The sequence below is a fragment of the Pogoniulus pusillus genome, chromosome 8 (assembly GCF_015220805.1).
Source record: "Pogoniulus pusillus isolate bPogPus1 chromosome 8, bPogPus1.pri, whole genome shotgun sequence".
NCBI lineage: Eukaryota > Metazoa > Chordata > Aves > Piciformes > Lybiidae > Pogoniulus > Pogoniulus pusillus.
Genome location: NC_087271.1, coordinates 7,132,019 through 7,158,053, shown reverse-complemented (window position 1 = coordinate 7,158,053; position 26,035 = coordinate 7,132,019). Strand labels below are relative to the sequence as shown.

At 43.7% G+C, this 26,035-nt stretch overlaps 2 protein-coding genes and 1 long non-coding RNA gene across 10 annotated transcripts in view; 2 read left to right on the top strand and 1 right to left on the bottom strand.

Moving 5' to 3' along the window:
• DDX59 (DEAD-box helicase 59) overlaps nt 1-24,816 on the bottom strand; it is a 35,956-nt gene extending 11,140 nt beyond the window's left edge. Inside the window, exons 1-3 of one of the 5 annotated variants that reach the window (XM_064147123.1) lie at nt 24,729-24,816; nt 12,858-12,902; nt 4,361-4,445 (exon numbers count right to left, since the gene is read on the bottom strand). The gene's annotated coding sequence lies outside the window, so the exon portion shown is untranslated. Of the gene's footprint in view, nt 1-39; nt 143-2,295; nt 2,314-4,360; nt 4,446-12,857; nt 12,903-24,728 lie in introns of those variants that run through there. The other 4 variants (XM_064147126.1, XM_064147124.1, XM_064147127.1 and 1 more) reach the window with 4 other exon arrangements.
• On the top strand, nt 95-15,701 carry LOC135177320 (uncharacterized). The gene is made up of 3 exons (XR_010303033.1): nt 95-181; nt 14,083-14,189; nt 15,466-15,701. It is a non-coding gene; the product is annotated as an uncharacterized LOC135177320 (long non-coding RNA).
• A 32-nt stretch (nt 24,817-24,848) lies between the features above and the next one.
• Nucleotides 24,849-26,035, top strand: part of CAMSAP2 (calmodulin regulated spectrin associated protein family member 2) — a 93,610-nt gene continuing 92,423 nt past the window's right edge. For all 4 annotated transcript variants that reach the window (XM_064147122.1, XM_064147120.1, XM_064147119.1 and 1 more), the window contains exon 1: nt 24,849-25,820. In XM_064147122.1, the coding sequence (XP_064003192.1) occupies nt 25,682-25,820 (139 nt within the window). In that variant the 5' untranslated portion in view covers nt 24,849-25,681. The remainder of the gene's footprint in view (nt 25,821-26,035) is intronic.

The window sequence follows — 26,035 nt, the reverse complement described above, 5'->3', positions numbered from 1 at the left end:
TCCTCCTCGCCGGCAGCAGAGAGACGCCGCCTCACGTACCCACGTACCGCTACCGAGAGGCCGCCAGCCCCGCCGCCAGCTCTCCTCACAAGATGGCGACGGCTGCACGCCAGCAGCGCCGCTCGGCCCGCCGCAGCCAGGGGCCCAACGCAGAGCGCGGAGAGCGCCGCCGGAAGCGGCAGTGAGCGGGGCCGGGACTCGGCGCGGTCGGGAAGCAGCGGCACAGCACGGCGCGCTGGGCCGCCCCGGCGGGGCCTTCCGCTGCCTGGCAGGGCAAGGGGCGGGGTGGGGACGGACAGCGCGGGCGGGTCCCCGCTCCCGGGAGAGGGCTGGGCTAGTGGCGGCCGGGCGGCTGTAGTCGGGCTGGGAGCAGAGAACCGCAGGGCCAGGAGGTGTCAGCGCCCAGTTCAGTTTCGATGTGGAGACTGCACGCTTGGTTATTGATCCTGCACACCCCCATCCGCAGCTCCAATTGCCAGATGCTAGGAACGCCTAAGTATTTCACGCGTGTGAAAAACATATTACCGCACACGATATCGGAGTACAGTCTGCCAAGGAAATGCCCAGCGTCAGCCATGGCCCATTTAGGGAATCTGAAAGGGCATTATGAGAGAGGTCTGCCTATGCTTCAGCTCATTCCAAACACTCCCTTCCAGCACCAGGCTCTGGAGGCGGCATCACTGTTTGCATCGTTTGCCCCGGGTTTGCACACAAGCGGGAAGCCTAGCATATCCCCCAAGTAAAAATCATCCTATTCATAGAACGCCAGCTTGGAAGAGACTTAAAGAAACATCTAGCCCAACCGAACTGTCTAAATGTAGGGGAATCCACCACCTCCCCTGGGACTTTATTCCAATGCCTAACAGCTTCAAACTGTGAAAAAAAAACACTCTGGCACCCAGTTTGAATTTCCCCAGCAGCAGCCTGCACCCATTGCCCCTTGTCTTTCCCATAAGACTCTTTGTACAAAGAGAGTCTCTTTCCTCATGATAAGCCACCCTTTATATACCTGTGCATGCCTCTGAGGTCGCCCCTGAGCCTTCTCAAGGCTGAGCAAACCCAGTTCTCTCAGCCTTCCTTCATGTGACAGGTCTGCCAGCCTTCTGACCATGCTTGTAGCACTTCTCTGGACCCTTCTGAGCCTGTCCCCACTCTTCTCGTACTGTGTGGATCAAAACTGCACCATGCTCAAGGTACAGCCAGATTGGTGCTGAGCAGAGCAGGAGAATGACTCCTTTATTATGCTCCCTTATACACTCCTATCCTGTGACCATAAATGGTTCAGCACATTGGAAAGACATCTTGCTAGGCCCTGTATGAGCTGATGTACTCACAGGCACTCCAGAATAGAATCATAGAATCAACCAGGTTGGAAGAGACCTCCAAGATCATCCAGTCCAACCTAGCACCCAGCCCTAGCCAGTCAACCAGACCATGGCACTAAGTGCCTCATCCAGGCTTTGCTTGAACACCTCCAGGGATGGCAACTCCACCACCTCCCTGGGCAGCCCATTCCAATGCCAATCACTCTCTCTGGCAACAACTTCCTCCTAACATTCGGCCTAGACCTACCCCAGCACAACTTGGGACTGTGTCCCCTTGTTCTACTGCTGGTTGCCTGGCAGAAGAGGCCAACCCCCACCTGGCTACAATGTCCCTTCAGGTAGTTGTAGATAGCAATGAGGTCACCCCTGAGCCTCCTCTTCTCCAGGCTAAACACCCCCAGCTCCCTCAGCCTCTCCTCATAGGGTTTGTGTTCCAGGCCCTTCACCAGCTTTGTTGCCCTTCTCTGGATTGTACCTTGCCTCCCTCCTCCACCAATACTGATCCTATTAGCCTAAGGAGGAGTTACATTTTGTTGTTGGGTCATTCCCTTTGTTAGGGACCACCCTCACCACTATTTTCTGCTAAAGGAAAAAAAAAAATCCATAAATACTGTCAGCTCCTTTGGAAACAGTTTAATGGCAGTCCAAAGGACCTGCCACAGAAGTCCATGACAAACACAAAGCTGGGGACAACACTTGAGCTGCAGTATTTTGTAACATTCAAGACCAATCATACTTGAAACATGGTCTACCTCAAAGTATGCTGCATTTCTGTGTAGTACATCACCACAGCAGGAAGACAAAGGTAGTGCAAATAGGCGGTAGTGGCCTGCATGTGATTTAATTAACTGGTACAACTGGAAGAGACTACTGAGTGTCCAGATAGCCCAGGTGTTTCTAGACTTGAGAAGGCATCAAGCATTTCTCACCCACGCTCCCAGCGTTCCTCACTCTCTGTGAAAATCCCCACCTTTCTGTGATTCAGCCTCTGCCATTCCCCTTTGTTTGCACCAACTTTCTTCTTTTTCCCTCCTGGAGGCTAATTTCCGTTTCTTGCTTCCATTTCTACAAAGTCATTTCCTGGAATTCAAAACATCACTGGCCAAACAAGGACCAGTATTTCAACAGTATTCATGATGATAGAAGATGTTTCATCACCTATACTGTCCATATATGCAAATGCATCAGACCTCTTATTTTCTGCTAACCACAGGTTTCAGTGACAGAAATATTTATCTAATGGAAGCAACAGAGTCCAAAGAAAATTGAAGTATCTTTATACATGCAAGAACACTGCTGCTTTTTGAAAGAGGCCATTTGACCCTCATCTGCCATTAGAGAAGTCTGCACACTTTGATGACACAGATACACTTAAGGTTAAATGCCACGGTCCATACTGCAATACCTGTGTTTAGCATTTTCATTCAGGGTACATTTTCATGCTCTTCTGAGCTGCAAATACAGAAGTCTGTTGTATGCATTTTTGAGGAATAAATGATTGTCAGTATTCCAAGCTAGGAGCAGGTGTTGATCTGTTGGAAGGTAGGAGAGCCCTGCAGAGGGACCTTGACAGGCTGGATAGGTGGGCAGAGGCCAATGGGATGAGATTTAACAAGGACAAGTGCAAGGTTCTGCACTTTCGCCACAACAACCCCAAGCAGCACTATAGGCTGGGGACAGAGTGGCTGAGAGCAGCCAGCCAGAGAGGGACCTGGGGGTACTGATAGATAGTAGCTGAAGATGAGCCAGCAGTGTGCCCAGGTGGCCAAGAGAGCTAATGGCAGCTTGGCATGCATCAGGAACAGTGTGGCCAAGGGAGGTTGTTCTTCCCCTGTACTCAATACTGGTCAGGCCACACCTTGAGTACTAAGTCCACTTCTGGGCCCCTCAATTTAAGAGAGATGTTGAGATACTGGAAGGTGTCCAGAGAAGGGCAACGAAGCTGGTGAGAGGCCTGGAAAACAGCCCTGTGAGGAGAGGCTGAGGGAGCTGGGGGTGTGCAGCCTGGAGGAGGCTCAGGGCTGACCTCATTGCTGTCTACAACTACCTGAAGGGACATTGTAGGCAGATGGGGGTTGGCCTCTTCTCCAGGGCAACCAGCAACAGAACAAGGGGACTCAGCCTCAAGTTGTGCCGGGGGAGGTCTAGGCAGAATCTTAGGAGGAAGTTCTTGCCAGAGAGAGTGATTGGCATTAGAATGGGCTGCCCAGGGAGGCAGTGGAGTTGCCATCCCTGGAAGTGTTCAAGCAAAGCCTGGATGAGGCACTTAGTGCCATAGTCTAATTGAATGGATAGGGCTAGGTTGGACTGGATGATCTTGGAGGTCTCTTCTAACCTGGTTGATTCTATGATTCCATTCCATGATTCACTTATGGATGCATGGCTGTCAATTTTGCTCTATGCTGTATTTGTTTCATGAGAACATTTCCTTTGTTACTAATGAACACTTTCTGTTCAGAAAGTGGGGATTTTTTTCTTTATAAAGCTGCAATTTTTAAGATGTGTATTATCTAACAAACCACAGATGCAATATAACTTGACATGTGCTGAACAGAAAGCTTGCCTCTATTACTCATCATAAACACGAACAGCTTTTTCATTAGTGCATAATGCTCTCGCAGAAGATGCACTCAGACTTCATCACAACAGTTAAGACAAAAGGAGGTCACAGATTATTCAAGCCAGTTAAAGCCTAAAAGAAACCAAGTACTGATTAGTCTGCAGGATTATATTATTAATAAAACCCATCAGCCTCCCTCTTTTTCATTACATCATCAATTACCTAGGAATCCTTAAGGAGCTGATGAATAAAGACGACTCTTAATAGCTAATAAAAACTTCTGTAGGACCAGAAAAGTCTGTCACACCTGTGACTATAGGTGTCACTCACGCAAAATACTCAACTTGCCAAAAGCTATCAAGAGGTTCCTTGCCAGAAGTTTTAAGGACACTGAAAAAAAACAGGGTAAGAGGAAATGATCTTGCATGGATGTACCATTGATGAGAATAGAGCAAGAAAAAGATAATGGACTCACTAATAAGTGGTCCCACGTTTAAGGGAGGAAAGTCACCAGTGGATTCTACAAAACTTGGCACTATTTTGCAGCTAGATAAGGCAACCTAAAGACAAAGAATGTGAGAAAGTTTGCTAGCAGTGCTGTCTTTTGTTTATCCTTATACTAAGTATCTGAAGAGCTTTACAAGAGCCTTAGAAGAATTAGTTATAATAACAAGTAAAATTTGGACAAATGCAAACCTAGGCATACAGGCCTATTTTGATGTTGAGTACAGAATGACAGGCTCTGAATTGGCTACTACTATTTAGAAGCAGTATTTGAGGATTAAGAGGAATAACTTTGTTTAAAGTATCAGTTCAGTGTGTAACAGCAGGGAGAAAAAAAATTACATTGCAGGAAATATTAGGAAAGGTGTAGAGACCATTACTGTATAAACTGAGTTCATGTGATGGTTTGGGTGTTCCCCACCCCTCCACACTTTAGAAATCACCCAGACTAGACTCAGCTGGCTCTGGAAATTGAAGCTTATTATTTACAGCTTAGCAGAATATACAAGCAGATATTTACAGTATAGACAGTTACATTCAGAAATACACAAGGTAAAAAGTAATACAGAAACACAACAGCCCTCCCAGAAACCTGAGTCCTCAGGAGGGGCTTTCAACTGCACCTTCGCCTTCCCCCTACCCATCTCAATCTTACCCCAGTCCCAAGGAAGAACGGAGGTTCAGCCAGGGGGTTAGGGAGCAAAGTGGCTAGGCTCAAACTAGCACAATTTAGACTGTATAAAGGGATTGGAATACTGTAATATTAAATTGTAATAGGCTTTATAATAAGTGCTCACAACTGAAAAGGAGTGCAAGTTTCCACAGAAATGTTGTTCTGGGCTTACATGGAGAAGTTAGCAAGTTTGTGGATGACACCAAGCTAGGAGCAGGTGTTGATCTGTTGGAAGGTAGGAGAGCCCTGCAGAGGGACCTAGACAGGCTGGATGGGTGGGCAGAGGCCAATGGGATGAGATTTAACAAGGCCAAGTGCAGGGTTCTGCACTTTGGCTACAACAACCCCAAGCAGTGCTACAGGCTGGGGACAGAGTGGCTGAGAGCAGCCAGGCAGAAAGGGAGCTGGGGGTACTGGTAAATAGTAGCTGAAGATGAGCCAGCAGTGTGCCCAGGTGGCCAAGAGAGCCAATGGCATCCTGGCCTGGATCAGGAACAGTGTGGCCAGTAGGACAAGGGAGGTTATTCTTCCCCTGCACTCAACACTGGTCAGGCCACACCTTGAGTCCTGTGTCCAGTTCTGGGCCCCTCAATTCAAGAGAGATGTTGGGGTGCTGGAACATGTCCAGAGAAGGGCAACACAGCTGGTGAGAGGCCTGGAACACAAACCCTATGAGGAGAGGCTGAGGGAGCTGGGGTTGTTTAGCCTGGAGAAGAGGAGGCTCAGGGGTGACCTCATTGCTGTCAACAGCTAACTGAACGGGGGCTGTAGCCAGGTGGGGGTTGGTCTCTTCTGCCAGGCAACCATGAACAGAACAAGGGGACACAGTCTCCAGTTCTGCTGGGGGAGATCTAGGCTGCATGTTAGGAGGAAGTTCTTCCCAGAGAGAGTGATTTGCCATTGGAATAGGCTGCCCAGGGAGGTGGTGGAGTTGCCATCCCTGGAGGTGTTCAAGAAAAGCCTGGATGAGGCACTTAGTGCCATGGTCTAGTTGACTGGATAGGGCTGTGTGAAAGGTTGGTCTGGATGATCTTGGAGGTCTCTTCCAACCTGGTTGATTCTATTCAGGCTAGATGTACCAAAAACCTCTTCTGGCACAGATGCTGTGCTTTGCGAGATCACTAAGTACTTTAATTTGGAATAAAGGGTAAAAATTGTACTCTAGTCACTATCCTAAGCTTTTGTAGAATGCTGATATCTGAGTACTAGATAGCCCCAGTGAATTTCATTCCCATGCTCTCAGCTCTCACTGCTGCTAATCAGATTTGAGCTGAATGACATTGTAGTAAGATTTTTAAACTTCAGAGTGTACCAGATGGTACAAAATGTTCCCTGATAAGATGCTCTCAGGTATCCTACAAGGGCTTTTTCTTGAGATTCTGAAAACCAATTAGTTCCAGCACTGGCTTGGTAGAACACCACAAATGTACAATTTTCTCATCTTGTTTATGCTCTGTGTGTTCCAACATGAGAGCTACCTAGGAAAGAGTCACATGCTGTCATTAGAACCCTCTGCCAAATATAGATCCTATATAATTAACACACCTCCTTAGAGTAACTTCAAAAAATGTATTAGGAACCACAGAAATCATAGAATCATAGAATCAACCAGGCTGGAAGAGACCTCCAAGATCATCCAGTCCAACCTAGCACTCAGACCTATCCACTCATCTAGACCATGGCACTAGGTGCCTCATCCAGGCTTTGCTTGAACACCTCCAGGGACGGTGACTCCACCACCTCCCTGGGCAGCCCATTCCAATGCCAATCACTCTCTGGCAAGAACTTCTTCCTAACATCCAGCCTAGACTTCCCCCAGCACAACTTGAGACTGCGTCCCCTTCTTCTGTTGCTGGTCTCCTGGGAAAAGAGACCAACCCCCACCTGGCTACAGCTTCCCTTCAGGGAGCTGCAGACAGCAATGAGATCACCCCTGAGCCTCCTCTTCTCCAGGCTAAGCAGGCCCAGCTCCCTCAGCCTCTCCTCATAGGGTTTGTGTTCCAGGCCTCTCACCAGCTGTGTTGCCCTTCTCTGGACATGTTCCAGCACCTCAACATCTCTCTTGAATTGAGGAACCCAGAACTGGACACAGCACTCAAGGTGTGGCCTGACCAGTGCTGAGTACAGGGGCAGAATAACCTCCCTTGTCTTACTGGCCACACTGTTCCTGATCCAGGCCAGGATGCCATTGGCTCTCTTGGCCACCTGGGCACACTGCTGGCTCATCTTCAGCTACTATCTATCAGTACCCCCAGGTCCCTTTCTGCCTGGCTGCTCTCAGCCACTCTGTCCCCAGCCTGTAGCGCTGCTTGGGGTTGTTGTGGCCAAAGTGCAGAACCCTGCACTTGGCCTTGTTAAATCTCATCCCGTTGGCCTCTGCCCACCCATCCAGCCTGCCCAGGTCCCTCTGCAGGGCTCTCCTACCTTCCAACAGATCAACACCTGCTCCTAGCTTGGTGTCATCTTCAAACTTACTGATGCTGGACTCAATCTCCTTGTCCAGATCATCAGTAAAGATGTTGAACAGGACTGGGCCCAGCACTGATCCTTGGGGAACACCACTAGTGACAGCTGCCAACTGGATGTGGCACCATTCACCACCACTCTCTGGGCCCAGCCTTCCAGCCAGTTCTTGACCTATATCAGAGTGAATCTGTCAAAGTCATGAGCTATGTCACAATGCACACAAATATATATCAACAGAGATTTACTATGTAAGTACACAGTAACAGATTCTTTCAAATTTATGCAAATCCAAGGTAATAACTCTTGATTAAAAGTCAAAATGAGTAACAAACCCATTAATCCAAGCACAAATTATTAATGTTAAGGTATCCCATATTTTACTGTATTTTAAGCTATAACAAGATTTTTGTTTTCCATTTTCACTCATATTTGCTCTATCAAATAAGAGAAAGCAAGTGTGGCATCTTGGATTCCTACCTTCAGTTTATAAACAGACAGTTTTCCCTGACTGTTTCACAGCCATTCTTTAGAACCATGAACAAACCTTTCCTATCACTTGCAAATAATAAATAATTCAGTAAAACAAGACTGGATTAAAGCAAGCTACTGAAATTCCTCTACTCTAAAGTATGCTAATTCCATAAGAAACAGGCATTCTGCATGTTAATTCGGAGACTGTATCACAAGCATTTCAAAGAGTTCCTTGACTGTAGCATATGCTTCAGCTCTCCCACCATGGTACCTCCCAAAGTGATCCTGTTAATTAAAACCTGCAACAGAACACAACCTGTAGGCATCTCTCATGGAATCTGGCAAGCAAGGTGTTCTTAAATTCCACACAGTGATTTGGGTACCAGATAAATACAACTGTTCAGAACATTTTAGTACAGCACCATTTTCATTTTCCTTTGTAGCCAAAATATCCTCACGTGATGCTCAATGACCTACCAGTATACACAAAACTAATGACAAGGGACTCAAATTAGAGTCTAAATAACAACTAATGCATCACTCCCTCAAGTGGCAAGTGTCAGGAGGACAAATCTGAAACTAAAACGTGCCTCAAGAATGTATCACAGTATCACCAAGGTTGGAAGAAACCTCATGGATTATTGAGTCCAACCCTTTACCACAGAGCTCAAGGCTAGACTATGGCACCAAGTGCCACGTCCAATCCTGCCTTGAACAGCCCCAGGGACGGCGACTCCACCACCTCCCCGGGCAGCCCATTCCAGTGTCCAATGACTCTCTCAGTGAAGAACTTTCTCCTCACCTCAAGCCTAAATTTCCCCTGGCGCAGCTTGAGGCTGTGTCCTCTTGTTCTGGTGCTGGCCACCTGAGAGAAGAAAGCAACCTCCTCCTGGCCACAACCACCCCTCAGGTAGTTGTAGACAGCAATAAGGTCACCCCTGAGCCTCCTCTTCTCCAGGCTAAACAATCCCAGCTCCCTCAGCCTCTCCTCGTAGGGCTTGTGCTTCATCAACAGGAAGTTTTCCTCATGGCAGTCATTATTTTATGTGTCTCATTCCTCTAAACTAAGGAATCCCAGTGGTTTAATGGTTTTTAATGTTACAATGGAAGAAGGACATGAAATTTACAAAGATGTCACTTAAAGAATACAAACCATTCCCTGAATTTACTGTGTTTATTTATTTTGCTTTATGTGTGCCACAATATATATTTGAGTTAACATCCACTACAGAGATGAAAGGAAGAGGGAATGTCTCTCCATTCAAAAGGCATGGAAGCCAAAGCATATTTACTTGAGGACTGGCATCTGTCTGCTCTACCTGATGCTATAAAAACTAAACATGTTTCCATTTAATTTGTTTTGAGATTTTGAAGACACTCACTAGATTTGTAGGTATGTAGTCAACAGCAGTTCTAACCAAAGCACACTTAATGAATAGTTCTTTGATTTAAGGAATCAGTGAGTCAATGACTCCACTGTTTTCTGAATTACAGCTTTAAAAGGGAACATGTAGGAAAAAATCCAGATAATCTAAAAACAAATACATGGTGGTTAACCATTAACTACTCAGTTCTGCTAACATACAAAATGTCCTGATTTAGTACATATATTGCACATAGGATACTTATTCTGAGGCCTATTTTTTCTAGTTTTGCTTAAGTCAAGCAGACACCTTCTAAGATTTTAAAAAGTAAATCTTTTGGAAGTAAACCTTAGTCTTGGACTGTTTTTCAGGCTTCCTGGGCATTCTCATTGAAGAACCACATGCTAAGGAAATACTGGTCAATAGTAGTCTCTGCAGAAGTCTTTGGTAAAATTGGATCTAAACCAAACAATCTAATTAAATCTGAATTCTTAAAGCATATTACTGAGCTGTGAGGTTTAAAAAAAGATAAAGAAATCAAAGAGCAGTCCTGTCCTGAAGGCTCAGCATTAAATACCACTGGTCCATATGGCAGTAAATGTAGAGGGTAAGTCATGCAAAAATACGTATGATTATTTACTCAAATACTGTATATAATACTTTGAGAATCAATGGACTCTCTAATGTCACCATAGCCTTAAACCAGTTACTAGCTTCTTTGTACACAGTACACAGAATCATAGAATCAACCAGGTTGGAAGAGACTTCCAAGCTCATCCAGTCCAACCTAGCACCCAGCCCCAGCCAGTCAACTAGACCATGGCATTAAGTGCCTCATCCAGTCTTTTCTTGAACATCTCCAGGGACAGCAACTCCACCAACTCCCTGGGCAGCCCATTCCAATGCCAATCACTCTCTCTGCCAACAACTTCCTCCTAACATCCAGCCTAGGCCTCCCTCAGCACAACATGAGGCTGTGTCCCTTGTTCTGTTGCTGGTTGCCCGCGAGAAGAGGCCAACCCCCACCTGCCTACAATGTCCCTTCAGGTAGTTATAGACAGCAATGAGGTCACCCCTGAGCCTCCTCTTCTCCAGGCTAAACAACCCCAGCTCCCTCAGCCTCCCCTCATAGGGTTTGTGTTCCAGGCCCTTCACCAGCTTTGTCACCCTTCTCTGGACACATGTTTCCATTTAAAGGGCATACAAACCATTTAAACCATCTTACAAATCTCTGTTATGTCTCTGAGACTTATACAACAAGGATTTGATCAGATATATTGCAAAGACAATTTCCAGTTTCCAGTGACCTCAATAAACCAGAAGTTAGACTGTTGGAGAACTCAGGCAGAAATTAACAGGATTAGATAAATGTTAAAATTCTCTCCTTTCATGCCAATGTATTTTTTTTCCCTGACAGGATATAAAACATTACATTTGGAATCCGTTTAACACTTTGCCTTTTAGATCTGTGTTCAAATTATTAAGGCTGTTTGAGGCTATATGAAATTGGCATCTATTCTAAAAATAAGATAATGCTCCCATGATGTGCTCTTACTAAAATTAAACTCTTTTTCCTCCCCTCTGGGGTCTCAAACAAAAGGATGAGAAAGGGAAAGGCATAAAAATGAAAATCCACAAGAGAAACCATTAAATTCAGGTTTGACAGATAACCTGTGTTCCATGTGCATTACCACCTGCCCCCTCAATTACCTGCCTTTGCAATCCTATAATTTACGAGATTAAGACTGTTCTAATGAACACCAACAAGTAACAGCTTATGCTCTGGTAACCTGTGTTTGTACTACAGAAGGACAAATGGAAGAAACAGAGAGTTCTAATCCGTTAGTGTGAAGCAGACTGAAAGAAAAAGTTACATCGTAAGCCTTTTGAGTTAAAAGATAATGATTTTCCCTTTCCACCTCTAAGCTCTTAACCAGCACTGGCAGTTTTGAGAACAGGAACCACTGTCCTAAGTATGATCTGGAAAGTACACAAGACTGCTATTAAAAAATAGGTTTTAATAAGACTGGTAAAAAGTCTATGCCAATACTAAAGATCTGGCTTAAACTCCATACTTCCTCATATTAGGTCCCTATCCTATCTCTTCACAAAGTCTTAAATCAGTGCAATGACATAAAAATTGCTGAAGGACACAGAAAGGCTGTAACTGCATCTACAAAAAGCCATCTCACTGCTGCCTGAGTAGACGCCAAATTCAGGATGTCTGTGTTACTGAGTGACTGCCAGCTGTGACTATTGCCTTTGGAAGCCATTGGCATCTGTTACAAAACAGAGGATCCTTCCAGCTCCTGTACTTTCTGCTAGAGGCAGGTTTAGTGGCTACACAGCTCCAGGATTCAGGTCTCGAAAGCTTCCTGTATGTCAGTCTGTACCACTGCTCTGTTGAGCTTTAGCCTAGAGTTTTGTTTTGTTTTTTTCCTTTAATTTCTCAAATGTACAGTGCACTTAATGCAGTCCTAATAGTTTATTAAAAAATACACACCTTGGGGATTCCTTTTTCCACTGACTTATATTGCAGGTCTCCAATATAAATCCTAGAACCTGTGGTGTACTTGGTATTAATTCCACTAGCATAAGTCTTCACCACAGGACTATGAAGCAAAACAGGATAAAAGCAGAAAAAATAAGTTACACAAAACATCATTTAAAATTCTTTCCAGAAGGACTGTAGTGGAATACAATCACTTGGTCCCCATTACCTTGGTAAAAGAAAAATATACTAGACAGCTTTCAATTCAAAAGGGGAAATGATTTTTTTTACTTTCTTTTATTTCCAACAGATACATGGGAATCTATTTCACTGTTCCATCCCTAGATGTATTTCTTTATGTAAAGAAAAGATTAAGTGGAAAGATTGTTAACATTTGCTATGGTTAATGAGGTTTTTACCCCGTAATTCCTTCTCAGACTCCCAAGTGCATAAACCTAGGAGGTCTCCTGCCAGTTCCTTTCCACTAAACTATGTGCAGACATTTGCAGCAGCCCCCATTTTTTTTCCTATCACCTGAGAGGCCATAGCATTCATTAGCTCTATAAAACAACATAGTGCTAAAGAGGCATTCCACATTTGGTCTTAGCATGGCTGTATTTCTGTTTCATTAGTTGTAATACACAACATAGTGTTTAGGCTGGCTGCACTAGTATGGACAACACAACTCAGGGTAAAAGATCAGCAGAAAGCCACCACGCTGAAATTTGGATTGAAAGAACATATAAGATGCAAACCATTTGTCCAGTACATATGGTACTGCTAGCCCTGTAAATAATTCACTGTGCCATTTAATTATGATTTCAAGTACTGTTCTACCCCTTTAATTCTTTAGAACATTTATATGTAAAAATGAACTGAAATACCCTTGTGAATGGTAGAACTATTTTTAAAATACATATTTCAAGATAGTTAAGCATGGCATGATCAAGTAGTTAAAAATACCCCCCAAAAAATCCATACCTAAGATGTAGAAACGACTCACCTAAAAAGAGCTTCTACTCCATCTTCAGTTCAGCCAAACTGCTGCCTACATAAAACAAGAGGAAGGCATTCTCAGAATATGTCTTGGCTCCTACAATCAGTCAGAGAATCACAGAACTTCTTAGATTGGAAAAGACCTTCAAGCTCGTCAAGTCCAATCATTAGTTTCACACTGACAAGTTCTTGACTAAACCAAATCCCTCAGCACAACATCTAATCACTATGGTTGGAAGGGACCACCAGGACTAGCACTGTACCAAACACTGGATATTGTATGGATTTTTTCCCTAAATGCTATTCTGAAGCTCTGTAAAGAAATATACTATCAAATATGAAAACATACAAGTGAAGTACTTTTGTCTTAAAGGATACATCTAAAACTCAGTATGAGTGTCCCAGTTTTGGCTGGGATAGAGTCAGTTTCCTTCCTAGTAGCTGGTGCAGTGCTGTGCTTTGGATTTAGACTGAGAATAATGTTGATAATACTGGTGTTTTACTTGTTGGCAAACAGTGTTTACACTAAGTCAAAGATCTTTCAGTTTCCCATGCTCTGCCAGCAAGGAGGTACACAAGAAGCTTGAGGGAGCATGGCCAGGACAGCCATGAGCTAGCCAAAGGTATATTCCATAGCATATTCTCTTCACTGAGAGAGTCATTGGACACTGGAATGGGCTGCCCGGGGAGGTGGTGGAGTCGCCGTCCCTGGGGCAGTTCAAGGCAGGATTGGACATGGCACTTGGTGCCATGGTCTGGCCTTGAGCTCTGTGGTAAAGGGTTGGACTTGATGATCTGTGAGGTCTCTTCCAACCCTGATGATACTGTGATATCCATAGGATGCCATGCCCAGTATAAAAACTGGGGGGAATTTGCTTTGAGGCTGTGTGATATTGCTGCTCAGGCATCAGTCAGCAGGTAGTGAGCAATTGCATTGTGCATAACTTGTCTTTTCCTGGGTTGTATTTATCTCTTTTTGTTATATTCCATTTTTATTTCTATTATAATAACATTTTGTTGTTATTAATTGTTAGCATTTTAGTCATTGAACTTAACACATTAATTTTACTTTCCCCCTGATTTTCCTCCCCATGCCACTAGGGGGGAAGGAGAGGGAGAGGCAGGTAAGCAAGCAACTGCATAGTGCTTAGTTACTGACTAGGGTTGAACCACAAGAATGTATAATTCAGTTTTATTGTATAAAAGACAGCATGTTTTCTTTTCTCTTTAAGACCTGGCCTGTCAGTAAATACAAAGTGGGCTAAAATTGATGACTTTGAGGCACTGTCTAAGTGAAAATACCAATAAACACTGATTACAGAAGAGCACAGCACTCAAGGTAAACAAGAGATGAGCATACATCACAATATTAAAAAAACATAAATCCTTCAACTCTCTCTCGAGCTTTTGCTTCTGTGAATCTCTTGTAGTATTTATCAACTAGTTCTTAAAAATATTAGGCAGACAGACTTCCACTTCTCATGACTTGATGGCATTAAGTTGGTCACTCATGGTTTAATTGCACACATCAGACTGCTAAAGGCAAACCAAAAGATTTGTTCTTCTGAAGTTCAGTTTCCTAAACTTGGTTTGCTCTGAGAACATGCAGGCAATGCATTAGCTCAGTCTGAAAAGCACAACAGATATTAAAGAAAGCAAGCAACCCTCAAAACCAGAACATATTTCTCACTGCCACCCTTGAATGAGCTCCCTATGCTTTTTATTAGAAATATTCCACGATGCCAGTAACCTTACAGCTGGTTGCTGTAATAACAGAGGGTAACAAGATAGAAATCATGAATGCTGCCTTGTTAAGCAGGTTTTTTTGTGCTGTTCCAAAAGAGACCTGCCAAGAACTTCTCATGCAAACCTTATTTTTCTGGGATTTGAAACTTGGGTGAAAAAACAAAGAGCTCAGTTCAAAAGAATTCAGATTTATGACTTTCAAAATACATTTTCAAGTTTGGGAATAACTTAATTTTACACTAAACAATCTAGGACTTTATATATTTATTAGTTGCTTTAGTGAAAAAAAAAAAAACAACTCTGGTTAGCAAGTTTGTATCCCAAATCATTGTGTTTTCTAACTCTTTAGTATTAAATACATCTTAACTATTGCTGTGTGAAAGGAGACTTTCAAGCAATACAGTCAAGATTCCACTGATGTGCATTTTCTTTTTAAGGAACACTGTATTAAATGCATCTGAAACACTCATGGGACTCTATCTGCTAAAGAATTCAGTGGATTAAAACTGTGTCAGTTCTTAATACAACTCAGCTGACTTGGGTATAAGATCAGGTTGTGAAAAAATTGGCTAAGTTTAACACATCATTCTTACAAAACATAAGCCTATAATTTCCTTGTTAAACTATGTGGGCTTGTTTTTTGTTTGCTTTTAACCGAATGATTCAAAGCTCTGAGCTGTGCAGAAGTCCAATTCCAGTGTTCCCATTTTCTTTTTTGGTACATGACCCATTAGGACAAGGTCACTTTGTACAGTTCCCTGCCAAAGCAATACTGTTTCCTGGGGCAACTAGCAAGACAGATAGAAATTTGACTTCAGGGACAACACAGGTTGCAGTCCAAGCTAAGGAAGTTCTCTTTCTGGCAACAGGTGTCAAAGAAGGCTGCGATACTTGCCTGAGCTGTGAAAAAGTGGTGGCTTAGGCTAATACTGAAGAGGAAGAAACTCTGCAACAACTTAAAACTAAGGAGAGATAGTCAAAACATATAAATAAATTATAAAATTGTTCTGAGTGTATCTGATGAGATCATTTCAAAAGAACACTGGAAAGAACAGTGCCCAAAAAAAAAATTATCATGAAACAAAATAGCTTAGAAATGTTTCTGCTCAGTTTCTTGGGAAAAAAATGCCTACAGCACATTTTGCCCCAGAGTATCTCTACCTTCCTTACAGTTCAACACAAATTAAAACAAAGTAATCCTATGAAACAACAATTTCTCTAGGACTATTTGCAATTCAGCTAAACATGATGGGTATACAAGGACTTCACCATTCTTGAGTTGCCTGTATGAAGTAGAGTAAGCCTCTGTACTCAAATTCTCATCCTGCTCAGCTTGAGAGTAAACTGAAGATGTAGGGAAACAGGTCCTCTTGACATTACCAATGTAAATACTTGAAAAATAGAGCACTACTGCACTATAAAACCTGAACAGAGAAAGAACATGGCTAGCCAGACAAGAGACAAGCAAGAACAAAGAGCTGCTACCAAACAGTGGAACTTCAAGGGAAAACGCAAAGGAGCAAAAAGGCTTCTGCATTACTGACACTGTCTGCTCTGCAAGAAGCCACAAAGGTAGTCAGTGGTTACAAAAGGGTGTTTGCCCTGGGAAGCATGACTTGTCTTCCTTTAGTGATTAAAGAACCTGCAGAAGCACAGACACAGAGCATCTCCATGCAGATGGCTCTTAATCTTCTGTTGATACCCAGTAATCCTCACTGCTGCTAGTGAACAGGTTATTTCTGTGGGACCCACCTCCCTTAAAGGAATAAGAGCAACGTTAACAGTATCAGAGCCTCTTTTAGATACTGTAAGACTAAGCATGCAATAACAAAACTTTTGTCATCATGACTCTGAACTAAAATTGTTCATCACTTGGTTCTGCACTTCCACTGTGTCATCTTGGTCTCTGATTAGAATTTCTAGGACATAGTACAAGACAGTACAATATCACTTAGGGTCTTAGCGGTAAAAGAGGGGAAAAAAACATGTCAGTGTGCCCTCTACCTTGGACATACTTTCTTACTGAGCCAGTTTCTGCTTTTCCTTCTTTTCTGGTGACCATAATTTACTACGTTTCCCACTTCTGAAAGACCATACTACCATCTGAAACAGAGACTCTCAAATACCCAATTTCAACAGCTACCCTATGCATAGCAAAACAATCACTGAACAAGCTGGACCTGTAGCAACATAGGGGTTCACTGCAGTGAAATGTTATGTTACCCTACATTCAGCAGTCAGGCAACTGCTTCCTTCCTGTTAAGCATCAAAAACAGGGAAAAAGAGCTTCACAAACACAGAAGACATGTCACCCTGAAAGGTGGTACAAAAGTAACCTCCAGGGGTTAGTTTTGATATTTCATATAATGAACCCCTTGCTTTGGCACCCTTCCTGCTAGCATATTCTTCCCCAGATTGGTTGGGCTCTCATTTAGTCAGCTATCACCCATAAGGACTGTACTGTGGCTGTTAAGTCAAAGCCTAAATTACAGGGCAGACATGGAAGTCTCAGGTGCATTCTGTCTTTCTCAGCCTGCTTCCAGTGCAGTGGCCATGATAACTAGGGTCCAAACTTTCACTCAGCAGCAAGTTTCAGTCTGCTTGCCCTTTTCTTCAACCATATTAAATTCCACTGGCCAATACAAAGAAAGGACTCAGTTTCTGAAACTGTGCTGAGGACAGACATTTCTATTCTTTAAGCCAAGTAGAACGGTGACTGCTGCCTGCCCAGGTGAGACAGCTGAGACAACACCTTCTGCTTTAACAGAGCCATATGTAATATATATCAAGAACACCAAGTGTGGACAGAATAACCACAGAAGTGTATAATCCTTTTTGTAGTTAATTTCTCTCATAAGACTTTCTAGAATTAAAAAATCATTCACATTTTATCTTCAAACACAAGCATTCTGCAGGACAGCCTTAATCCAGAAACACAATTATATACACACTTAATCATGTCTGTAGCATCAGTGATTTCAAATAGAATCCACACATAGGATTAACCTAAATCTCACAAAAATCCTCACTGGAGATAAGTTTTATTGCTAAATATATACCTACATTTAGTTTCAGGCAGCTATTAAAGTAATTGTTGCTCTTTCAATGTTTCTAATATATATTGAAATAAAGGAATATTTTAATCAAGTTGTTCTACATGAGGCTTAGACATCCCTTAGACCTCATCACTCTCTACAACTACCTGAAAGGAGACTGTAGTGAGTTGGGGTTCAGCCGGTTCTCACAGGTGAAATGTGGCAGTGCAAGAGGAAATGGCCCCAGGTTGTGCCAGCGGAGGTTTAGAATTGTTATCAGGAAAAATTTCTTTACTGAAAGTGTTGTGAAAGCACTGCAACAGACTGCTCAGGGAAGCAGCAGAGTCACCATCCCTTGAGGTATTTAAAAGACATGTAGATGTAGCGCTGAGTGACACAGTTTAGGGGTAGATTTGGCAGTGCTGGGTTAACAGTCAGACTTTTCCAACCAAAATGATAATTTCGTTTTTGTGCATTGGATATGCTTCAAACTGTAAGGTACCTGATATCCTGTAAAGCTACTTGGAAATACTATAAACAAGTTATGCCACAACAGAATTAAATATAACAGAGTTTGACGCGCTCAGGTTGTGATGACTTCACCCTGCATGCATCATCAAAATCTGCAACACCATCACACCATCGAGAGTCACTATAAATGGTTACAATAAAAATCTTTGATACACACTTTCCACAGCCACTTTTTAACCAGTACATCAGCTACTTACACCTGCTCCCTGAAGTAATCATTTAAAAATTCTCAATAGCCTATAATTTCTCAGTCTGTTAATCGAAATGAAGGAATTCCCTAAACTAAAAATTAGTGGAAAATCATCCCTTCCCAAAAATAATTCCTCCTTGATAAACAATAGAATCTAACTGTTCTAACAGGGCATTCTCTCCTATTCACTGCTGGTCTCATTCAGACACACGTGCACTTCAGTGGAAACTGAAAGCAGGGCCAAAAGATGGGAAACTGAAGTCTATTCACATGCTTTGCTAAAATCACGTATAGGTTCAAAACAAATGAGCTTTTATGAATGTTCAAATCTTTCTTCACATGCAGAAGCAGAATAAAAAAGTCAGCCAGTCTCTTCACTGGAGTATAATTCAACAAGGAAAAGCACACAATTCAGTACTTGCTCCCAGTCAGACCTGCTAAAAAAGTCTTGCTAACTGATTTAAACTTCTTACACCCGAATGCACAACCTGAAATCCAGAGTCTCAGGAGTTCAAAGAAAGCAGTATTTAGTAGCCACCATAATGGTAGTTACACTGCATCTTACTTCTGTACAAATTGGTGTTTGAATTTACATTTCCCCCTATATATATATTATATAATCTATCTGGCAGAGCAGCTAAGCTACCTCTTGTATTTAAAGGTTATAGTCATAAAATCATGCTTTGTATTTTCCTTAGAAAACACACTAGGTACTAGGTGGCCATAAAAGAATTATATAGATTGCACTTAATAAAAGAGTAGGATCTATTCCATACACAGCTCTTAATTAAAAGTACCAGTTACAGCAGTGTATTTACTCTCTTTACAGATAACTTGGCAACAGTGGCACATCAAGAACAAGAAAACACTGAAATTAAGGAGTACTACATAGCAAATCTGGGAAAAGTCATCTAAAAACTCCTATGCCAAGTACAATTCTAGGAGATGGGTGACAAAGATTATAACATTTAAAAGAAGTAAAATCTCAGAAGACATCAAAATAATCAGAAAAAAAAAGACAAGTGAACCAAACAACAGTGCACGTTGAGGGAGATGAGAGGTTTTGCCATTAAGACCACAGGAAAGGGACAGATATATCACCTGGTTGATGACCCAGTGGAATTAGAGAAGCAAGATGCTTATTTCCTGCACCTGCCCCCCATCCTTTCACAAAGCTACACCAGGTCAAAGCCAAGCTCAGGAAATGAAACCAGGAGCATCCAAATACTAAGTGAAGTGACTGTTGGGTACCTAATTTTATTTTTGCTGTGTAGCTTTTCAGTTGTGCAGATTTCATTAGTAAATGAGCTGGAGTATCTAATTCAACTTTAAAAATTATGGTTAGCATTTTAAAAAGGAAAAAGTTTTAACATCACAGACAACACAAGTAAAAATGCAATACAAAGCTTTATTCTCCCATTCATTCACAACTCTATTGAACCTGCAAAGCTGGTAAACTGTTTTCTTGCCTTTTAAATGCCAATGCTTTCTGATTACAAATTAATAATTTGAAAGAAAATAATTACATAATTGTTCTTTCATCTCATCCTGAAAGGGGAGAAACACACTCCCTTCTAAAATCACGAACTGAGAAAACTCCTACCTTGCAGAAATTACATACATGCATTTCAGTAACAATGCCAGGGAAGTTTAATGAATCAAACAATCACTTACTTGAAAATACCTAAATAATTCTAATCCCTTAAGTCTTAGAGTTTTACAGGTTTTACCACCACTTATAAATAAGTATATTTAATGAAATACTACCAGTTTAAGAGGCTGGAATATCAGGAAGTATATTTAATGAAATACTGCAAGTTTAAGAGACTGGAATATCAGTAACTCCACAAATCATCCTTCAGCTGCAATAAGGTTACAGAATCATTAATGATTACCTGTTGAGCCACACCTACCCAACACAAAACCTGCCGAAGTGAACAAGCATGTTTCTTAATGACCACACTAGGACATGACATGTTCTTGGTCTGCATGTTGACAGTCTGACTGCATCACATCAGGCTGTGCATGCTGCCTCTTGGCCAGAGGTTACAGGCCACAGGAAGCAACCCTCCCATCAGCCATCATCATTTCTATCCTAACTGATAGCATCTAAACTAAGGCAAAAGATGGGAGATCACAAAAGATCCAGTGTGAAAAACAGATTATAACATCTAAAACAAATTTTACAAGTCTCAAACGACACCAAAGTAACCAGAAAAAAAGGATGAATCAACCAGCCAAGATAAGAACACTTGAAATAGGCAACTTTGATAGCAGCAATTAAGGACAATATCCCCACTGTGTTATTCCTATCCTTCTAACCTTTTTCCAACATCAAGATTGAAGCACTACACAGCAGAGTGAACTTCTGTGGATTTGCCCTCATACAACCAGCTAAGTTGAAATGCAAAAGTTCTGACTACCCTTTGTAAGCAGCCTGATAAAACTGTTCACTAACACTGAGTCTGGCTATAAAGTGCCCTGTCAAAACCAGCAATGATATTACTAATTTAAAACATTTTACCTTTATCATCAAGTATTAAGAAGAAATTACATATTAAATTTTATTCCAGTTTGAACACACTCTGTAATCCAGGCTAGCACTAGATGTAATCTAAAGGCATCTATTATATACATAGTCTTTTTGGAAGACAAGTGAATCTTAACCAAGAAGACACAGGTATAGAATTAGTAGTTAAGCCTCATTCCACCATCTCCTGAGATTAAGACTATTAGCAACAACTGGCATCCACATTGTTATTCACAGCTTCATGGTCATATTTGTTCCTTTTCCCTGACACTGACTACAGGCTTAGTACACCCACTGTGTAGACACATGGCAACGAAGTATGATCTAATTACAGCATAAAACTAATAAAATGTTTCTAATTTGGAATAGATGGAGAGAGAAGAAAGGAGTTTAAAAAAACAACTTCCAAACAACCAAAAAAAACCACCAAAACCTTTGTGGGCTGCTTGGTTTAATCCTTAATACTTTGTTTTTCCACTTGAACTTTGAAGTATAAAATACTTTGCAGCAGACAGAGTGTTTACAGAAGAGATTATCACTATTTAAAATATTTTAAGATGGATAAAGAGGACCAGAGTAGAAGGGGATGACTTTTCACTCAGTTTTTCTGTTTATCTATTATGAACAATTAGAGCAAGCTTTAATCATCTTCCATGTTGACTGTTGCTATCTTTGACAAAGCATTAAGCAAGATCACGTTTTGGCATGTCTGTATACACAGAACTGGCACAAGAACTCCAGCAACTTTTTTATGATGTTGTCTCTTTCATTTAGATATACTAGATTTTACAGTCATGCATTCACTTCTAAGAGAACTAAGCAAATTAAAGAACACTTCAATTACAGTTACCACAATAGAGGCTTTAAAAGATTTTATTCTGCAACTCTGAGCAAGTTTCATCAGCACGAAGGCTGCACCCACAGACTTCTGTATTTTAAATGAGCAATGTTTATATATCTACTTATTGATAATAGTATCTACTGCCATTTTTGAGATGCATTCTCTAAAGCAATATGCACTTTTTTTTTTTTGAAGAAGAAGGGTTTACAATTGCAAGAATTTTGGATGATTAGACACATTTTTATTGGCCTCAGGTAAGTGTCACTAGCCTTGCAGTACATACATATACATGTTGGACAAGGGCATAATAAGATAAGTACAAGAATACATTAACTGATGACTCTATTTGGATTATTACACTTCTGTAAGATGGTTGATTCTGAAATTTTCCTGTTATTTTATAGGGACTAGTCTGTAATCTTTAAAACTCAAAATGTATCCTACAGCTATCATATATGGCCTTATAGTTTTCCTAAGCTTGTTTTCCTGTAGATGGATCTAGTTTTTCAGTATTTTCTTAATCATACAAGAAACAAATGAGTTGGGATCTTGAACTTTTTTTTTACCTCTCAACATATGAGGTTTTAAAGCTTATTAACACCAGGTGCTTGCTGTTAAATATATAGGAACAATTAAACTAGTTCTCTTGTGGCAATGTAAAAAAAATAGTTCAAATGGTGAGTGTCTAAAATAACATTTCCAAAGTGTGTATATATATTTAAAAAATACAATAAAAATCAGGAAAATGTGCAAATGTAGGCTTCACTTCAATTGCTGAAAACTAAGCATATACTTTTACTGACTAGAGACCATTTTCCCAAGTCACATCTATATGTTTAGACTTGGTGTTATCCTTATTTCTGCTGTACAACATATGGCAATTTCAGCCAGAAACATTCTAAAGCAAGGATTTCTAAATTTTCCTCCTCCCTTCCCTTCTGCTGAACACTGACAACAGCATCTCCTAATTTTGTAGCTAAACATGTACCACTTACGAGCAGCATGCATAACAGTTTGGGAATCCTATCCCAGAGAATGTAGGGAGATAGTCTGCAACGATCCCTTCAAATGTTGACCTCCAAAATTCTTTAATTCCTAGTAAATATAGAGTCCTGTCAGTAAAACTGTGAGGTATTCTGAGGCCTCATAATCACAGTATTTGTATCATTGTGCACACAAAGTGCTAGAATCATCTATGACCACGTAACAATGGAAAATCTCTGTCCAGATCAATTCATAGTTCCCTTTAAACAGTAAAAAATAACAGTCTGGTTAAAATGTTATTTGAAATGTTACAGTGTATTGACAAGTCTGTGTCTAGTCTTCTCCAGATATTAAGTGGGGCTAAACATAATCACATAATCACAGTATCACAGTATCACAGTATCACCAAGGTTGGAAGAGACCTCACAGATCATCAAGTCCAACCCTTTACCACAGTGCCCAAGGTTAGACCATGGCACCAAGTGCCACATCCAACCTTGCCTTGAACTGCCCCAGGGACGACGACGCCACCACCCCCCCAGGCAGCCCATTCCAGTGCCTAATGACTCTCTCAGTGAAGAACTTTCTCCTCACCTCGAGCCGAAATTTCCCCTGGCGCAGCCTGAGACTGTGTCCTCTTGTTCTGGAGCTGGCCACCTGAGAGAAGAGAGCAACCTCCTCCTGGCCACAACCACCCCTCAGGTAGTTGTAGACAGCAATGAGGTCACCCCTGAGCCTCCTCTTCTCCAGGCTAAACACCCCCAGCTCCCTCAACCTCTCCTCGTAGGATTTGTGCTCCAGGCCCCTCACCAGCTTTGCTGCCCTTCTCTGGACATGTTCCAGCACCTCAACATCTCTCTTGAATTGAGGGGCCCAGAACTGGACACAGCACTCAAGGTGTGGCCTGACCAGTGCTGAGTACAGGGGAAGAATAACCTCCCTTGTCCTACTGGCCACACCGTTCCTGATGCAGGCCAGGATGCCATTGGCTCTCTTGGCCACCTGGGCACACTGCTGGCAGTTTGGAAAGACACTCATTAAATTACAAGAAAGGGGAGAAAAAGAACAAAAAACAGAAAAAAACCCCATAGGTTAGTCAATAACTACTGTAAATGTTCCTTTAGCGTTCCAAGAACGCTCAGCCAGATGAAAAAGCAACTACAAAAAGGAACTCTTCAGTTTGAGACCGACCAGCTTTTTAAGTAGCTCACCACAAAGCTGCCAGAGCACCCAGGCCGGCAGGGACGGAAGACACCTAGCGACTATTTGCTGCCAAAAGAACCAATTTACTACCCGCTAGCGCTGCTGGTCACCCAATTACACAGCGCACATGGAAAGGAGGGGCAGGGCCTTGCCGTCAGCAGCAGGCGGTCAGCAGCACGGCCACACCCGCGGGCCCCCATTTCAAAGCCAAGCCAGCCAATTCTGCTTGAATGCTGGCCATTAATCACCCCGTTACCAGTTCCCACTGTGACTAAGACTTCTGTGCACACAGGCCACTGTTGAGACGATTTCATACGTGTCCAGAAACAGCCCGAGTGCTTGTGAATGAGGCAGCTGATGGTCTCCAGGGTAAATTCCTACTACTGCCTCTCTATTTGAGTTATTCCGTGAACAGGCCCCGAAGCATTTTAAGGCTCCGGCATTTTTCTACCCAAGTATTGGAGGAATTACATATAGACACAATTTTAAATAGAGAGAACGAACACACACGAAAGGGACAGACGACACCCGCCTCCTCAGCAGCAATTCCTGCTCTAATCATGCGGCTCCCCTGCAGCCAGAATGCCGGCGGCTGCTCAGTCTTCCCTTAACACCCAAGGCACGTCGCAGCCCCTCCGCGCTGGGGGCTGGTCCCGACCTTTCCAGCAGACGCCGCAAAAGGCCAAGGCAGCGCGGGGGAAGGCCCGCCCAGCCCCACAGTGCGAAGTGGCGGCGGCCAAGGAGGCAGCGGGTGGGCCCCGCGGCCCAGGGACACCGCCCTTTTCCCCACAGCCAGACACTACCCGGCACCCCCTTACCGGCGGGAAACACTCCACCCCTCTCTCCCGCTGCCGCTGGCTTAAAAGCGAGCCGAGCCTACCCACGCTCCCCTAACTGGAAACGAGCCCCACCCCGACCGACCGACCGCGCCTGAAGCGAGGCCCCGGCCCGGCGCCAAGAATCCCCCCGTGCGGCGGGGGCGACCACGTGACCGCCTGCCGGCGGCGGAGGGAGGCCCGGCCTGGCCCGGCCCTCCTCTCCCGCGCTGCCTGCCCCGCCCCGCCCGACCGGGGAGGTGGCGGCAGCCTCCGTGCATGCGCAGCCGAGCTTTGCCTAGCCAGTGCGGCAGCCGCGGGTGGAAAGCCGCAGCGGCAGCTGCCGAAGGGAGTTGGGAGCACGTCGCCTTGCTGGGGGGCGGCTGAGGCAGCGTCTGGGCGCGAGGCAGCGGCGGGGTAGTTGACACTGCTCCGGGGCCGCTGCGGGCCGCCGCCGAGGTGTGGCGGCGTGGCGGGCTGCGCAGTGTTTTGGGGCTGGTCCCCGGCGTTTTGACATTTCGGCGCCGGGAAGGGCCGCGTCCCGGCCCGCTGCGGCTGCGGGGGCCTTGCCGGCGGCTCCCGCCCCGGCCTCGGTCAAGGGGCTGGCGGCCCAGACGGCCTGGGGTGCCCAGCCCTGCCTGGAGGGTATTCTCAGGGAAGGGGGCATCGGGGCCACCGGCGGCCGTTTTCCGGAGGACAGAAGGTAGAATCGTGAGTGAATTGAAACAAAGAGCGAGGAGGAGGAGGAGGAGGAGGAGGAAGAAGAGGACGCTCGGGCTCTGCCACATTCCTGTGCAGAGGAAGGCGGGAGGCGGCGTTAGTCCTTTACGGACAGCTGGGTTCAGCGCTGTCCTCAGCTGCTGTGGCCGTATTTACAGACCTCTCTTCCAGTCGCGGGAGGAGAAGAAGGAGGAAGAACCATGTAAGTTCCCAATTGCCAAGGGTCCTGTGAGAAGATGGGGGATGCCGCAGACGCCAAGGAGATGAGGAAGACTTTCATTGTTCCTGCCATCAAACCCTTTGACCATTATGATTTCTCCCGAGCGAAAATCGCCTGTAATCTCGCCTGGCTGGTGGCCAAAGCCTTTGGGACAGGTAGGTGGCGTCGTCTTCTTCCCTTTCTTTGATGCTGATTCCTGCTTGGTTGCTTCGCTCCCGAGGACGTGCGGGCCCTTCCCTGAGGAGCTGGGAAAGAGGTGGGTAGGGGGTGCGGAGGAAATGGATTTGCTCCTTCATCTTTCGGTTGCCTTACACCTTGTGGGGTTTCCCGGTTTCCTTTAATTACCTGTCAACTTTCAGACTAGGGGCCC